The 16,865-nt window shown below is 36.2% G+C and overlaps 1 protein-coding gene and 1 long non-coding RNA gene across 7 annotated transcripts in view; one reads left to right on the forward strand and one right to left on the reverse strand.

The window, feature by feature from the left end:
* MIB1 (MIB E3 ubiquitin protein ligase 1) overlaps positions 1–16,865 on the forward strand; it is a 78,404-nt gene that overhangs the window by 32,707 nt on the left and 28,832 nt on the right. For all 5 annotated transcript variants that reach the window (XM_041477762.1, XM_041477763.1, XM_041477764.1 and 2 more), the window contains exon 12: positions 954–1,105. In XM_041477762.1, the coding sequence (XP_041333696.1) occupies positions 954–1,105 (152 nt within the window). The remainder of the gene's footprint in view (positions 1–953; positions 1,106–16,865) is intronic.
* Positions 3,885–11,778, reverse strand: LOC121359077. Of its 2 annotated transcripts, XR_005955990.1 has the most exons (4): positions 11,167–11,778; positions 10,874–11,065; positions 9,244–9,491; positions 3,885–5,092 (listed from the first exon to the last, which is right to left on the reverse strand). It is a non-coding gene; the product is annotated as an uncharacterized LOC121359077 (long non-coding RNA). The 2 variants fall into 2 exon arrangements; XR_005955989.1 differs by lacking the exon at positions 3,885–5,092 and having other exon boundaries at positions 5,600–9,491.

The raw sequence follows: 16,865 nt of genomic DNA on the forward strand, positions 1-16,865 counted from the left end.
TAAAATGTTCAGTTTCTGTGTTAGCTTGCAGTTGAGTCAGTGTTGGTGACAAGAAACTTCCTGACTTATATGGTGCAAGAATTTTACTGGAAGCATAAATCTGGAGATTTTGCCTATGTAGCTGCAAATAAGCTTAAATTGATGTGTTTTCTCGCTGTTAGTGTAGGGCATTTCTCTTCAGTCCAACCAAATTGAGTCCTTGAGTAAGTAATGTACAAAATGCTTCTAGGAGTAAAAAGTATTTTTTCCTCATTTGGGATACTTGAAAAATAAAACGTTAAGCTAAAAGTATAAATTCTTTGCCTATTCAATTGTGCTGTCAAGTATTATCATGCACCTTGTGTAAGATAATTTTGTGTTAGCCATAACAAGTTAAAAGTTTAATATTGCTTTATGGCATTGGCTTTTGCTTCATGGAAAATTATATGCTTCAGTTAAAACAACAGACATCCCTACTTTTAGTACCTGGACTACATTTTATTTTGATTTGCCTATGCTTTAATTTCGCATTTTGGTATTGTCTTCTACATGGTTAATTTCTGGCTAAACTTAGCATTTATTACTCAAAATTCCATGCCTCCTTCTGCCTGTCTAGTCTTCCCTCTGTCACATTAGTTTTTGTTGCTGTCCTGTTATTCATAATTTGTAATTTGGGCATCCAACTCCATCTGGATGAGCAGCATAGAGAAGTCATTATCTACCACAGTGTCTTCAGTACTGTGGGGTACAAAGCACAGTTCTGGCAGCAGTGTGTCTGTGTAATGGTGGAGCTCAGGGTGGGGATTCCCACTGAAGCCAGATGAGAAGCAGCTTGCTCTGAGCTCTGCAGTATAGTAGCACTCAGGTTTTGAAGAGCTGTTTTGTGTTTATGCAGTCAGTTTTCCTAGTGATATTTTAACATCTTTATAATGTGGATGCATGCAAAAATTGACATAAACTGTTTTTGGTTTTAGGATTCTGAAGGAGACACTCCACTTCATGATGCAATAAGTAAAAAGCGTGATGATATCCTTGCTGTACTCTTAGAAGCTGGAGCAGATGTTACTATCACCAACAACAATGGGTTTAATGCTCTTCATCATGCTGCACTAAGAGGAAACCCTAGGTACAGATTTCTTTTTAAAGATTTTTTTTTTTATTGTATATAAAAGGAAAACAAGTATATATGAGGGTAGAACTATGGTATTCTTTCTGAAGATCCTTAAATCTGCGTGTAGTTGTATTTCTTAAATGTTGATGTTGCTTAGCTATGCATCTTTCTAATGTTTGGAAGCCCTTACTAGAATGAAGCTAGGAGTCTGCTCAGTGCAATGCCTGTATCCAGATAACTCCAAATTCCTGAGAAATCTCCTGTCATGGCTATAAACTTTTGCCAATAAAAGTTTTGATAAGTAAGTTAGTAAGATCTTGAAGATGGAATCTTGACACAGGATAAAAATAGTAAATACTGCTATATTTCCCTTCTTGAGTATTGGAATTGATAAAGGAATTTGAGATTTTTAGAAATACTTATTTGTGGATAATTATTAAGTAAACCATACAGTTCTAAAGCACTCTTAGGATTATTGCATTAGATTATATTTGTCAGTATTTGAAACAGTTAATTATATTTTCATAGAAGTATATCTGGAAGGAATTTTGTATTTCAGCTTTTGTATAGCAGCTCAACTGAAAAAAAATTTTTAAGGCAGTTTGTTTTATAACTGTACTTTATACATCTACATTCAATTTTCAGTTAAGGGGGCTTTTGAAAACTCCTGTGTAGATTGAACTTCAAAGAAAAGTTGTGTTGGTGGTTCCTTATTACATTGTGGATAAATGGTATTTTTCAAGGCTGTCATGCCAACAAGACTTCAATAATACTTTATCCTCAGGTAAAGTATGTAGTCTAGCTTACACATAAGAAGAAATGTCTGTGTTTCCTTGTTTACTACTAAATTTGGCTTTTCAGTTGAGAGAAGTTGGAGAAATAAGGCTGTAAATTTGTATAAATTCCAGCCATTATTAATATATGGGATTAAAATCTAGGTTAGTCTCTCAGAACATAGCTATCAAGATTGATGGTTAAAAAGTAAACATAATTAATTATCTATGTTTGTGGAATGGAATCATTACATGAGGTAAAAGTAGTGGCTGACAGTGTTGATAAGACGAATAAATGTTTACCATTTTCTTCAGTACTCACAAAAGGTCTTTATGAGAGCATGTCAAGGACCAAGTGAAGGGAGCTTATTTTTGGCATGCAGAAGACAATTCTTCCAAGTCTCATTTGGTAACTTCTTCCTCTAAAGTGAATTCTTCCTACTTCTATAACAGCATTAGCCAGCAGCACAGTTTCCTGTCTGTGTTACTCTGGTGGGGTATTTTTTGGTATTGGTTTTTTTTGGTTTGGTTTTTGTTTGGGTTTTTTGGGGTTTTTTTTTTTTTTTTTTTTTTTTTGGTTTTTTTGTTTTGTTTTTTTTTTTTGCTATGCTCTTCCTCGGCTCTTGTGGTAGCTGGTTTGTGTGACCATAATCTCGAGATGTAGGGAAGGTGTATGGGTGGAAACATGTTTTTCATAGACATGTGCTGGAGATTTTTCTGTGGGTAAGTATTTTAGAAGTGACAGACCGTTCATTTGATGGAGGGATTTAAGTTGTAGTTCAGACTGGATCAGTTTGATGGTTGGTAGAATGTGAAGTATAGTGCAATTTTAACCAGAATCCTTCCTCCTTTACAAAAATTTTTATTGGAAATGTTGGAAAATGTTTTGGGTATTAGGGATTTGAATGCTGTGTGGGTTCCCTCTGTACATGGGGTTTCACTTGTATCTAAAACAGATATTTAATATTCTTTTTTGGTTGCAGTTCCATCTGAGCACTGCTCAAGCATGCAGAAAAGTAATTTTGTCTCCCATCACAGAAGGAGCAATTTCATCTAAAATATCTACACTATAGATCCGTATAGTAGTTTCATCTAAAATATCTACAATGCTCAAAGCATTAGATATTTTACCCATCAGCCTGGGAAGAAATAATTGAAAATGAAACCAAAATAAATCTATTTTGATTTCTCCCCCCACCTAAAAATTGTCATAATAGTTTCATTCATCTAAGAGTTGAGTTTTATATTCCTCAAGACTTCAGTGATCCTCCTTTGTTTCATTGCTGATTTTGTAGTTCTGCCACTTGCCTGTTTCTGAATGAAACCAAAGTTTTTGTGTTTGATACTTTGTTTTTCTAATCTGATATAGAGCAATGGCTATCACTGATCTGTTAAATGCACTAAGCACAAGCTATTTAAAACACTGTTAAAAATAACCCTCTCATCTTTAGCTTGTTACTACTGTGGGTCACAGACAGTATGTAGTAAGTTCTGCTTGAAACCTTTCTTTAGACCTGTCTTTCCTCATCTAAGCTTCCCTGCTCCACCTAAACTGGAGTTTTTGTGACTTCAGGATGTGGTGCATAATGTTAATACAATGTATTAAATTCTCCTTATATTCAAATATATAGATACATAATATAATTTCTATATTATTTCATAAAAGTTAAACATGTATTCACATGTGTATATAAATGTGTATGCATTTGTGTGCATAGCTATAATTCTAAAAATTAAAAATGTGCTATGCATGCAAGAATTAATGAAGTTCACATACATTGTCCTTGTTGGGGATAATAAAATAAATGCATGTGTTAAGTCCATGAGCACCACAATAAATGGAGGTGGATTTCTGTAGTAATTTTTCTAATTATGTTAAATAGGTATTTGGAACCAATTTCATTTTCAGAGCAAAACCTCTTGTTTCTTGAGTTCTGACCTTTATAAATAATAGGGAGATAAATGTCTCAAGAAAAAAACCTACAACTTATGCTGAGAAGAACATTCCAACGTTTTTAATTTTTCATATAAAAACAAATACATTCCATTTTGAATGTTTGAGTATTGGATAAACATTATAAGAAAGATGGCGATTTATGTCCAATAGCTTAGATTTTCTCAGCACTTTATCTGTTGAGAAAGTATCTGACTCCACTGCCTTGGAGTCTTCCATGGCAGTTTGGCTGTGTTTTCCACAAGTCAAGGTACAGTGTGTTTCAGAGAGCATCCTATTCTTAGTAGAATATTTCTCCTTTTCATGTTTTGCTTCTCTTTGTACCTTGTGAATTGGTACAGAAAGAACTTTTGGTTTTTGTGCTGATGTATAAAGTTGAAATGTAGAAGGAATGTTAGTTTATGCTGTAGGTATCTTTAAACTTGTGCATGGGAGATAGAGCTAAAAAGAAATTTTAAATTAAGTATGGGGAAGTTAAACTTTTATTTAATACTTGGTTTCTTGTTTGTGATTTTTAACTGAGTCAGTCATATTAAAAGTGCATTTATTTTGGACTTTTTTCAAAGTACTGTGAGCCTCAAAGCTTGGCAGACTTTGCCTCTTCACTGTTAATAATATTTTTTTTCAGACAGAAAAAAGGAGAGTAAAATTTGAAAATACTGTGCAGATTGGTTATTTTTGCCATGTTATCATCTCTTGCTTATGTTTGATCTATTCGCATACCTGTGACTTCAGATTTTGAGCTGAAGACATGACTGTGAAGTGTAGGCGTATTTTATATCCGTTGCCCCAGTTAGTTTTAGATTTGCATTGTATCTTGTGAAGAGAGCTTTATTCACTCTGCAGCTAGCATCTTAAATAGAGGCTGGTCTTGGAGCTGACCTGACTTCACACACATATATGGTTAGTTCTTCAGAGTAATAAATTCTGCTGGACTTTAAATCAAAAAATTAAAGTCCTGGAGTAAGATACAGGTTTTAGGTATTGCTCTCCAATAGCAAGAAGTATGTCATCTTTCTGTTCATAAACTGGCAAGCAGGAGATTGTGGTTTAAAATAGAATTGTAATTTTTCCCCATGGTTTTCTTATTATTTAGGAGATCTCAATTTTTTTTATATTTGCAGATGGTTTGAACGGGTTGGCAGTGAAATTTATAACTGTAGCATAATTCATAACTGGGGTTTCTCACTTCTACGTAGTGTTAATGAGTGTCTTCAGGAAGTGTCTGCAGGACTCATGGGCTGTGTTGTCATGGAGGTCTCAGAGAGACAAATTCTGAGGAAATGAGAGTGGTACAATTATTTTCTAAACCAGTCAAAGTGTTTTTTTGCTTTTGTATTTGCAGTTCTGACAGTAAATGTAGGTTAAGCTGAGTTGAAGCTGAGTGCAGAGAGCCTGTTTTTAAAACCTCTTATTAAAGTATTCTGTCAGAAAATGCTTTGGAAGAATACTTTTGTTCAAGTTGGTTTGGAGGAAGAGTATAATCTCCATGAGCAGACCTATTATTAGGTGGCAGATTAGCCTGTAGCTGTTGAGGTCAGTAACAAATTTATTATCTTTAAGTAGTAAATAATGTGCCTGACAGATACAAAATGGCAAATACAGTTCCTGCCCTGTGGAGTTTCCTTCCTTGTACAACATAGAAAAGGGGAGAGGGGTGCCCAGAAAGTAAACCTGCCCTGCCACTACTGTTCATGATGGTTTCTTTTTGGTTTTAGGGTTTTTTGATCAGTTCTGCTAGAAAGGGCACCAGACTCGAGGAAGAATACAAGAGACAATAAATCATTGGGAAGTGTTTATTTCACTGCTTACCTCTCTTCTTTATAAATGTTGTAAGAGATTATTTTTACTGCATATGGACAAAATGTTAAATACCAGTAGCTATTTATTTACAAATACAAACTTGAAATTTTGGAATACAGAATTTGCTACACTCCTGGTTACCTTCCGTCTTCAGGCTGCCTAGAAGTTGAGCTGGACTAAGAGAGGACTACATAATTGCTCTGAGCAGGTTTCGTGTCCAGGTTTAACAACATGAGAAATCCTGTAGTGATCAATGCATAGCTACAGCTGGTTGAAGGGGACCAAATCCATTGAAGAGGTGATTTGGTTCCATTTTACCAGCTTTAGCAAAGCATTGGAGTGCAGGAAGCTTATAATTCAGTAACACATTTTAAAGCACATGAGCAGTGGACAAAGAACGCGCGGCTTTCTTCTGTGTTACACAATTTGTTTCTTGTCAATGCAAACTTTTAACTCTTTCCTAATTTGGAGATGTCACATTTAGAAGCTGTATACCAGAAAGGCCTGTACCGATTTGTTCTGTCCTTGAGTATTTCCTTGAGGATCTTTGGATGAGTTTCACATCAAATCATAGTTACAGTTTAAACTTTTTCCTGTCTAGTGTAATCAGATTTTAGAATGGGTTAGAAACTGTGGTCTTAAAGTTTCTATCAGAAATAGATAGAGCTCCCCTACTTCTTTATGTTAAACTTTACTGGGGTAGAACGTTTCAGTTTCCTTGTCACCCTCTTCCCCCCCCGCCTTTCCCTCATTCATTTTCTGGCAGGTTCCCTTTTGCAGCTGCTTTTATGCTGTAGTTGGTTAGCACAAATATAAATGCCAAGTGCTTTCAATTCCATTGCTATATCTCTGGTTAGTATTAACTTTTTAGGAATGATTATATAATATAGCAGGATAAATTTAATTTTTTTACCTTGCTAGCATATGTAAAAATGTTTAATGCCAGAAAAACACAGCTTTTAAAGATTTATCTGGAGTTGCATCTGATTTCTTCTAAACTAAAGTCCTTAATACAAAATTGTGTGAGCTCACAGCTTTTTTTTTTTTTTTTTATGTCATACTGAATTCTGAGTTTTTACTGCAGTGGAAATCAGGGGACAACCTTAGTTCAAACCATTCTCTAGTAATGAGTATGTCAAGGATAGTCGACATGTGTTTGTTGCATAGTCTGATGATGGTGAGAAGATTTATGTAAATATATTCCCCAACACTATGTATCCTAATAGAAACGTGGCAGGTGTGTCACTTGGACTTAAGCATCAAGATGGCTATAAAATGAGTTTCTATTTTTACCAGTTATAGAGGAACTGTTTCACAGATACAGCTGCTCAAGTGCGCTTTTGGATGGCAATACAGTTTCATGTACTGGCCATATCGGGACAAAAAACGGCTGTGGAAAAAAAGCCGTGTAGCATTTGATAATGTCAGCATCTGTTATCCCTGTCAGTCACACAGTTGAAATGTTTGAGTTACAACTGTGTCAGCAGATGCCCAAAGTTCAACGTGTGCTCGGTTAAAATTGAACAGCTGATCTAAGTGATGGATGTGACATTTTAGAGTGACTGGGTATGTATTCTTAGAGATATGCTAACATGAACTAGCAGGAAGCAATGTCAACATACAATTTTAACTTTTGTATCACTCTGAACTGTCATTTTGTGTCAGAATAACATTGCAATGTTATACAAGGGAGAGCACAATATGAGAAATTGTTACCAAAAACCTCTCGGATAAATTAAAGCTGTTAAAAAATCTGTCCCATTTTATAGAAGAAGCTAAATCAATAGACGCAGAGCACGGGAACTCATCAGGAAAAGAAGAAAATGCTTAGCAATTAACCCCTAAGTGAAACTGCTAGTTATACCAAATTGCTTCTGTGAGCATGATTGAGTTTAGTAGCCTTGCTTTATTCAGAAAAGCTACTGCAATTTGATTTGTTTCCCACTATAAACCAGGTTTTAATTTAGATGTTAAGATACTGTAGCCTTCATGTCAAAATATCTGCTCATAAGAGAAAGAGCTTTTAAAAAAATACTGAAACTTTGCTTTCTTAATCAGGTATGGTAATATTTCTGCTTGTATATATATTAATAAGTAGTTTCAAGTGTTAAAAATATCAGGCTGTGTATATTATTAGCTGTTTGAGAATTATGTGAGTATTTAAAAATAAGTCCTGCATCTAAAAATTGTGTGTTACCTTTGTTTATTTTTCTTGTTTGTTTTGGTTGGGAGTTTTTTTTCCTCACAGACGTTTTAGTAAGCAAAGGGCTACAGTTAGAATCTTTAATCTGGGCCAAATGTGCCTACTTATCATGGACATATCCTATTTAATAACTGCTTTTAGAAGGCTGCTGTCATGAATAGAAATGGCTGGATTGATGAGTGGGGAGTTTTTTCCTCACATTTCTCCCTAGTTCTTGGATTTGATGTTGAATATCTTCACTTAGGGATGGTATGCATCAGTGTATTTTAATTAATAACACTTTTAGACCTTGAAACTATTGAGGGTCTCTTTCTCATGTAGTTCTTAAACATTTTTTATGGCAAATTTTCTTAAACTTGGATTTAAAATAAATTCAGCTAATTTGAAAATAGTATTTAAGATAACTTACCTTTTAGGCTGTAGTTGTCATTTGTGTTTTCATTTAGGAATCTGTCAATAGCTTTAATCCGCTGACTAGCAGCTCTGGCCTAGAAATCTCTGTATTGTCACTTTCTGTGCATAAACCTGACACTGCACTTTGTATCGAAGGGCTCAGTGAGCATAATAAGTGCTGATTTGGAGAAAATTCTAACTTAAGTCTTATTAAATTGCAGAAGTTATACTCAATTATTTTGGCTATCATTTTTTGTAGCTCACACTGTAATTTCTTAGCTGTTAATACTTGTCTCAGTTGCAACCTGTGGATTAAATGTTCTATGGTAGATGCAAATTTAAGTACTACCATCTGAAGTAGATGAACAGGCTGTGATTACTAGAACACTGGCTTGTTTTTATGAGATGCATTTTGATAACTAGGCTTTTGAGTTTAGTTTAAGATCTATGAAGTGAGGAGTACTGGTAATGATGAATTTTGCAGCTATGCTGCAGTCTTAATTGGTGCATTTCAAGGTTTCATTTCCAGCCTTGCTTTAATTTCTGTTTGCAACTAATATTCTGCTTATCAGCTGTTAACAATTCTTCCTACCCACTTTTATAGTCACTTAATTTAATGTTTTGTGATTTGTTACTAACAAGTATGAGTTATTTTGGCAATACCAGCTGACCCTTAGCAAGCCAATTTGTCACATGAATGTCATTCAAACAAGAGGGAAACCTGTTTCTTCCAGCAGCTGTTTAGTTTCCTCTTACTGGTCGTTCCTTGCCTGCCAAAAATACATACTTCTTTACATTCCATAGCATTGTATGTTCATATGGGTACATAAAGAAGTATGTGCTCTGAGCAGGTACACATAAGAGTTGCTTGACTGCCTGTCAGATGAACCTAGAAAGTATTTTGCTGCTTTTTCTTGCTGTCATTAGGTGAAACTAGCTGACAGTTCTTTGGAAGGACGACAGTTCTGATAAACTGATGGTAGAAAATAAACTTACTATGCTAACTGAACTTTGCAATGCAATTTACCTGCACAGTGTCTTAAAGCTGGGCATAGTTCATTGTTTTGGGATGGCACTGATGTTAGAAGTGCTTTTCCATATTTTTGCAGCCTCTTGCTCTTCTAAGTGACCGTGTTTAAGTAGCAAGTTGAATCACTGGTAGGTTTGCAATGTCTTTTCTTAGAATTCTTAGTTGTAGTCCACTGTAAAAACTTCAGCTTCCTCACAGGTCTTCTAGCAGATTTTCATGCTGGGGTACAGTTTGCATCTAGTGTCCTAAAGGGAAGCATAGACTGATATAAAATAGCAGCTATAAGCTTATTTTCTTACCCCAAATCCCTCTTCTATGCTTTTTTGTATCCCATCCATCATTCTGCAAACTCTTTGCAGGTTTATATTTATTTATATTGTATTTCAGAGTGATTTAAAAAAAAAACAAAAAATAAAGCAAAATAAACAAAAAAACCCCGCAAAAAGCCCAACCCAAACACAAAAGCACATGTCACCAGTGATCCTACTTATCCTAAAGATGATGACATTGAATTAAGAAAACAACCTCTAACTGCTGTGACAGGATTTGGATTGTTAGGCCGAAGGTCACATGTGAAAGCTAATACCTATTCAACACTTCTGCAAGCAGCTTTTCTTGTTTTTTAAAACTGGCACTCACCTTCAGTCAAAGTCTTGTCCACCCTTGAAATTTTTATGACAGCTAAAATAATTAACTAAAAAAAATTAATCCAAACCAAACAAAAAACCCTCATAGAAACAAAGCCCAAGTTTAACCTGTTTCGTAATATTTCGTGCAACTTGGTTTGGAATGGTGGTTAAATATTTGATGTGCAGTACAGCTTTGACTTCTGAGGGACTGTCGGATATAGCTCATGGTTGCTTAATATGTATTTCAGGAGTTGGTTTGGGTTACAGTAAAGACTAAGCTTTGTCTCTGTAGCATTAAAAGGTTAATTTGAAAGAAGCTGAATAATTAGTAACTGTAATAGTTGTAAGGAAAGCTGAGAGCAGAGGAAGTAAGAATTTCTGCAGCTCATGACAAAAACCTAGTGCAGCTGATAGAGAGCAAATCAGAGTGTAGCAGTAGCTAGCACAGTAGTACAAGGAGAATCAGCAATGCAGCATTAGAATCACAGCAGTCACATTCTAGTTTTTAAGTAGGCTGTTTTCATGTACGTCTGATACAAAGCACCTTGAAAATTTTGCCGAGACCTATTTGAGAACTCAGCATTACACTACCACACTGTTTATTAGGTTTTCTTTTTCAAGTTTGTACATTTTTAGTTGTGCATAGGAAGATAAGAATATATTTCACTGAAATGAACAACCAGTTAGTGGCATTGCAATTTATTAGTTTATCTTCTTTAAAAAGAATTCTGCCTGCTAAGCAAGTTGGGATTTGGTTTTTTTGGCTTCTTCCTTTTTATTTTTGCTATGAAATTTGGACTAACAGTTGTTTTCTTTCAACCTACTCTTTACACTACAAATGCTTGGTACTTTAGCACACTCAAAATTAAGCTGTTCCCAGAGTAGAGGGATTAATACAACAATTAAAAAAACAGTCTAGTAAATAAGATATACATGCAGAAAGTCATAGGCATCCTTTAAACGTGCAGAATAATGCAGGTCTCCTGATGTTCTGTTACCTGTAAGCTTAGTATCATGCAGCATTTGCAGTTGGAAGAGAGGTAATGACCTAGAGACACATCAGCAGCAGCCATCTCATCCTGAGTGCTCTCACTCTATTCGCTGAATCAGCTCTTCGTTACATGGGAGGGGGAGGCAAGGGGGGGCGAATGTCGGTGCATACAGTACCTCACCACCTTAAATAGATAAAACTTAAAAGAAAAAAAAAAGGCATGAAGATGGGTGCCTAATTGGCACCTTCTTCCTTTCTTTTGAATGCTAAAATATGGATGATGTTGTATAGAAATTATACCTTATGTCTGCTGGACTGAGAGTTAAGACTCCAAGGATAGATGCTAGGAAGCCAAGGGAAGGTGAACTTAGCCCACTGTCAGATGAAGATAATCACAGGCAAAAAGAAAAATAAAAACCCAACAAAAGACCAAAACCAAGCCCCCAAAAGTTGGAGTTGCTTCCAAAAAAAAAAATTCGAAAAAGGCACCAAAAAAATAGCGATCGTCTCCCCCCTCCCCCGGCAAATATTGGTTTCTTCTAGTTCCTTAGATATTGCACTGCATCTTTTCTTGCTTGAGGTTATGTTTCCAGGCTTAACTGTAGGCAGGTCTGTGTTGAAGCTACTTTCCATCTTCAGAGGTCAAGTCTGTTCGCGAGGTCAGGGCTCCCGCACACACACTACAGAAGTCACCAACCGTATTTCCCACTTAGAGGGCACGAGCAAAACTGTTACGGCTTTATAGGCAGCTAAGCATTTGAAACATGCACTCCCAGGCAAACAGGCTCTCTTGTGCCTCTCTCTTCCCTGACCATATTTAGTCAACCATTGCAAAAAATAGTCTCTCAGCTGTCGATTGTCGATCCGGCAGCGAAGGGAGCCTCTATCCGGCTCTCTGCCTATTGATTGTGCAGCCTGCACTTCCACCGCCGCTTAGCCATTTGTCCCCAGGTTTTTTTAGCACTGCCAAATAAAGCTCTCTCTCATGTTTCCAGTTAGATTTCCCAGGTTTTCACTGAGCTTGCGCTGCTACTAGTAAACCCTGATGAGGTTGTCACTATACTTAGAAACGTTTGGGGCGGGGGGGGGGGGGGGGGGGGGAGTGGGAGAGGGAAAAAAAAAAAAGGCAGCCCTGCTAGTAACAAGGCAGGGACTTCACGCAGATATAGAACAATAAATATCCTGCGCTGCCATGGCAGGTTGTGTAACCTGGTTTCTTGATCACTGAAAAATGCCGTGACTAACATGTCGATTAACCCAAGGTCTGAGCAGCCTCGGTCTAAGTTTTCAATTGCAAATCATACAGTTATTTTATAAATAAGAAGTCAGTGCCCATTTGTAGCCCCACATTTCCCTATTCAAATCAAGTTAGAAATTATTTGAAAAAACTTTAATTAGTAAATTCATATCATTCCATACCATTATGTTTAATAATGCCGTAGTATTTTGTTTCTAATGCTTATGCATAGAATTGCATCTAAAGAAAATAAATGCATGTGTTAATTAGGTGCTACTGTTCTTTTAAAAAATGAATTGTTTAAAAGAAAAGAAAAAAAGAAGAAATCAAGGGAACAGCTCATTGCATTAATCTTTCATGTTTACAAAATTGGCTCATGGCAAGACTAATAACTGCACATTCAAAAATATGAAGAGAGATTTTTCATATTCATGGGGAGTATATGCAATGTTTTCTTTAAAAAAGAATAACTGAAATTTAGCATTTAAATACAACTGTCAGGAACCCAAATACTTCAAGATTTTCTCTGTATTTTGCAGACAAACGCTTTGCTTGGGAGCAGGAAGGATGAAAAAGGTGAAAATATCTCAATCTAAAATGAAACAAACTTAATAAATCAAAATACCATTCAATTAACATTAATGTGATTAGTAGTTACAAAGTTCAGTATGGTAAGGTAGAGAGTGAATTGCAAAGTCCTGAGCAGACCAGTATCTTGGATTTATACTTCCCTTGGTGCTTCTTTTTGTGTTGATTTTGTCCTGTGCTTGGTAACTGCTTACCCTGTAACTTCTGTTGCTTTCTGCCTGAAGTCACATTTTTTCTTTTCTCTTTGTTTTCATAATTATTCACTGAAGACTAAGTGTTGTGCAATACCTTCTTGTGAATTCCATGTAAATGTATATACCTCATTGTTTCTTTGGCTACATGTGTATTGAAATTGATTTTTTGAAAGCAAGAGATGTTTGAAAATCTGAGAAGCAAAAAGAAGGAAACAGCCTCCTACTTAAACTTTTACTAACTAGACCATTGGTAAGAAACTAATTCTGTCTGGAACTCTAAATTCAAGGTACAGTGTGCTCAGTAGTACCAGTCTAAGGTAATAATCTCTTCCTGTTGCTTGTTCCTGAAACATAGATACTTCCTTCTTCATTCTTCCAGTGGTTCTCTCTGTACTGCACAGTGAGTATGCTGTGAATCAGATCAGGGAGCTGATTTGGCTTGAAGTTGTGTGCTGACGTGCACTTACGATCTTATGGTTGCCAAAAATAGCGCTGTCCTGCTCCTGTGTTACTTCTTGCACTATGTTGGTACAAATGTTTCTTTGGCTTCACAGTGAGCAGGCTTGGAGTACTATTCCATATGAGAAATAATCCAGCAGAAGGGGATGACCTTTCAGATGCTGTGTCGGGACCACTTTGTGGGAGCTTTTTTTGAGCAGAGGTGGTAGTCAACAGGACAAGAAAGGGATTTAGTAAAATGTGGTTTTTCTTCTGTTAGGTTGTGAAATGCATGTCGGACTACACAGTCTTGAAAGAAAACTTTGCCATGGAAGCTGTCTTTAAATCTGAGCTGTTCCTTCAACTGTTTGAGGCTCTGACAGGAGGCAGGTGAATGGGTTTAGATGAGCCAGGGTTAGGAGTCTGGAGAGGAGGAGGTGGAGGTGGTGTGTGTGTATGTGGAGAATACTTCAAGCCAGGATTACTGTAAAATACATTATGAAACCATGTCACACTGAGACAGTGGAAACCTGAGCTGAGGGAGGAGAAAGGCATGAAAGTAGAAAAACCTGTAATAGAAAGTGCAGTGAATCATTACAACCTGTGGTGATAGGATTGCTGATAAGTTTATGCTGATCTAAGACTTTGCTTCTGGAAAGGGCTGTCTGCCCTCCCTGCAGCTCTGGCTTTGTCATTCCCTTACTCCTATTGCTTCTAGGGATCATGAAGTTGCGGGGTAGGTTGGATTATCTCATTGATCTGTCTGAAAGCAAACTTGCCAAATCAGGAGTCTGGCAGGTTGTTTCACTTGCTAGAAAATGATGTGTCTGTACAGTTAACATAATGTAGGAGCTGAAGTGCAGGGAAAAAAGTGGGATTGTGTCTTTCAGTAGCAATTTAAGTTAAATGTGCTTATGCAGATTGTGAAGTAGCCTTTCTAATTTTTTCTGCTTAAGTATTTGTTTCTATAAAACCTTATCAAACAAACCCTGAAAGGCTATACAAACAAACCCACCCCACCACTATCCCACAAACCCTCAACCTTCTTCATTTACCTTGTTCTGCAGTCAAACTGCAGTTGGTGACAGAGAATCTTCTCTAGTTTTTGTTCATGTTTTTTTAAAACAGGGTGCAAGGATGTTTTTGCAGTTAAGACTGCTAAATCTGGAATTGTTTTTATACAATGAGGTGTTGGCTTCATCTTGTTTACAAGGACTTGTAGATTTTCCAAATAGATCTGTTATTGTATGTTGCATTCTCAGATAATACTGATGAGCATCTGTAAAAATTCTGTGAGCAAAGTACTACTTAAAACCCAACACTTTATATGTAGGTCGGTAATGAATAATACACCATATGCTGACTTCTCATTATAAGAATAATATTTTTTTGTATGTCTAATGTTGGTAACTGGTGTTGAAACAAGTGCTCTATGTGGCTAAAAGTAAATTAGTGTGTTGTTCAGATCTGTGATTTATCTTACGTTGCAAAACACAGTTCATGCTGCTGAATTTCCATGGCAAGGGTTGGAATGACGTGATCTGTAAGGTCTCTTCTAACCCAAATGATTCTGTGGTCCTATATATGTTAAGCTGTGGTTCCAGATTATCTAAAAACCTGAACTAAAAAGAACAAAAAGAAAGTATTATTCACGTGGCAAGATAAAATAAAGATGCATGCAACAGCAGCATTTGCTGTTACTCTTCTACATCTCAAATTAAATGTAGCACCATATTGGTGGATCTTCCTTTGACCAAATCACTTGTAACTATTAGAGTCTGGGCTGTCATTTTATGGAGATGAATTACGTTGGGCAGTGTAATCAGTGTGCTCCCACCAGCTGCACCTGGGAAAGCAGCAGCTACCTCCATCTCAGCCCCCATGCACACATCAGCTTTCTCAGTCCTTTTTGACTGAGCACGTGTTTAGCTCCTAAAAAAGAAGCAAAAGTTTATTTATCCCTATTAAAGCTTTACAGATAACTCCCTCAACAATTCTCACTGGAGTTTTTATCTTCTTGTTGTATTAGAAATTTTCATAAGTTGCTACAGGGCATCCAGGTAAAAAAGGCCAAAATCTTTTTATGAGCTTCCCACTAAGCTGAAAATACTGCAGACCAACAAATACCAAAGCTTGCCTGTTACTAAATTTTTTATTGATGATGCTTTAGTAATAATGTACAAATAGTATAGTGATGGCATAAGTTCAGTGTTTCACTTAAGAGTTTTAAGCATTTCATCAGTAATCTTTGCAGCTCCTCAGACAGCCATGTAATCTGTTACAGTTAAATACACTGAAGATAATAGTTTGAAAATTTTTCTTTAGGTATTTTCATGGTCAGGATTGCTAATAGTATTGGTGATTTCTTGATCTTTGCAGTATGACTGCAGTGAAAGTAGTCTGTGGTTTGTTTAATGTATACAAGATAAAAGCAAGTTTTTACAACTATGTTGTGGTCTTCAAAACAGAGCAATACAACCCAGCTTCTTCTGTAATACTTCATGGGGAAGAGTGAATCATGAATTGCTGTGTAATTGGCAACATTAATTCTCTAATGCGACTTTTTATGATGTATGCCTGTTCCAGTGAGTGCTGCTCTGAATGGTAGCCACTTAGCTGTCAAAATTTTGGCAGTAGCTCTAGAAAATCCTGTAAAAATTGAAAGAAACTACCTCTCATCTAATGAGGAGGAGGATGCAGCCACTAAGCTGAATTTACCATTGTAGCATATTAATATCTTGCAGAATTTTAAGGTGCCATTCCTTGAAAGAGTCCTAGCCTGCTGTCCCATAATATAGCATGATCTGAAAGAGTTACAGTCTTTTTCTGAATTAGAAGAAACAACTGAGTAGTGGTTCCTGGCGCTTCGATGATTTGCTGTGAACAGTAAGAAAAATCTATTCCATACATATGCTATTTAATTGTTTTGGTGGTCCTTCTGTTTTTCCAGTAAGACCAATGCACCTTAAAAGCATTCAGAAATATTAACAGGCATCTCATTTCTCTGAAAGCAAGGTACCTCCAAATATTTTTCAGTCAAACTTCAGATAAAAATTTTTCTGGTGTAGGACAGCAAACTAAAGATTTGAAAGAGGATCTGGTAAGGATAACATTCACACAAATATTAAGATGAGTGATTTTTCTTCACAGCATACAAAATGCTGAGTCAGTTGGTATCTTACTTTTGTTTCAAAGATGAGGTATATTAAAGAAATGTTAGTAGTATTTCTCAAGTACATCTATGTATTGAGGAATCTGATGAAGTGTGTCAATGTACTGTAGATTTTCTTTATCTATAGAATTGGCAATTTTTTTATTTCCTTACTGAAGAAAAGGATACAAAATATTGAGTTGGTTAGGACAGTTTCTTGTTTCATTACTAGAGCTACTTTGGAGACATGCTGGCTATAATTAGTATTGATGCCCTTCCATAGTGTTCCTCAAGTTGTAGTTGCAGTTTTAAGAAAAATGTGTTGGTGGTTTGTTTGTTTGTTTGTTTTGTTAGGTTATTGTTGCCCCACCTTTTCCAGGTTGCTCACAGT

This window comes from Pyrgilauda ruficollis, unplaced genomic scaffold (genome assembly GCF_017590135.1).
Source record: "Pyrgilauda ruficollis isolate IOZ18807 unplaced genomic scaffold, ASM1759013v1 scaffold41, whole genome shotgun sequence".
Lineage (NCBI taxonomy): Eukaryota > Metazoa > Chordata > Aves > Passeriformes > Passeridae > Pyrgilauda > Pyrgilauda ruficollis.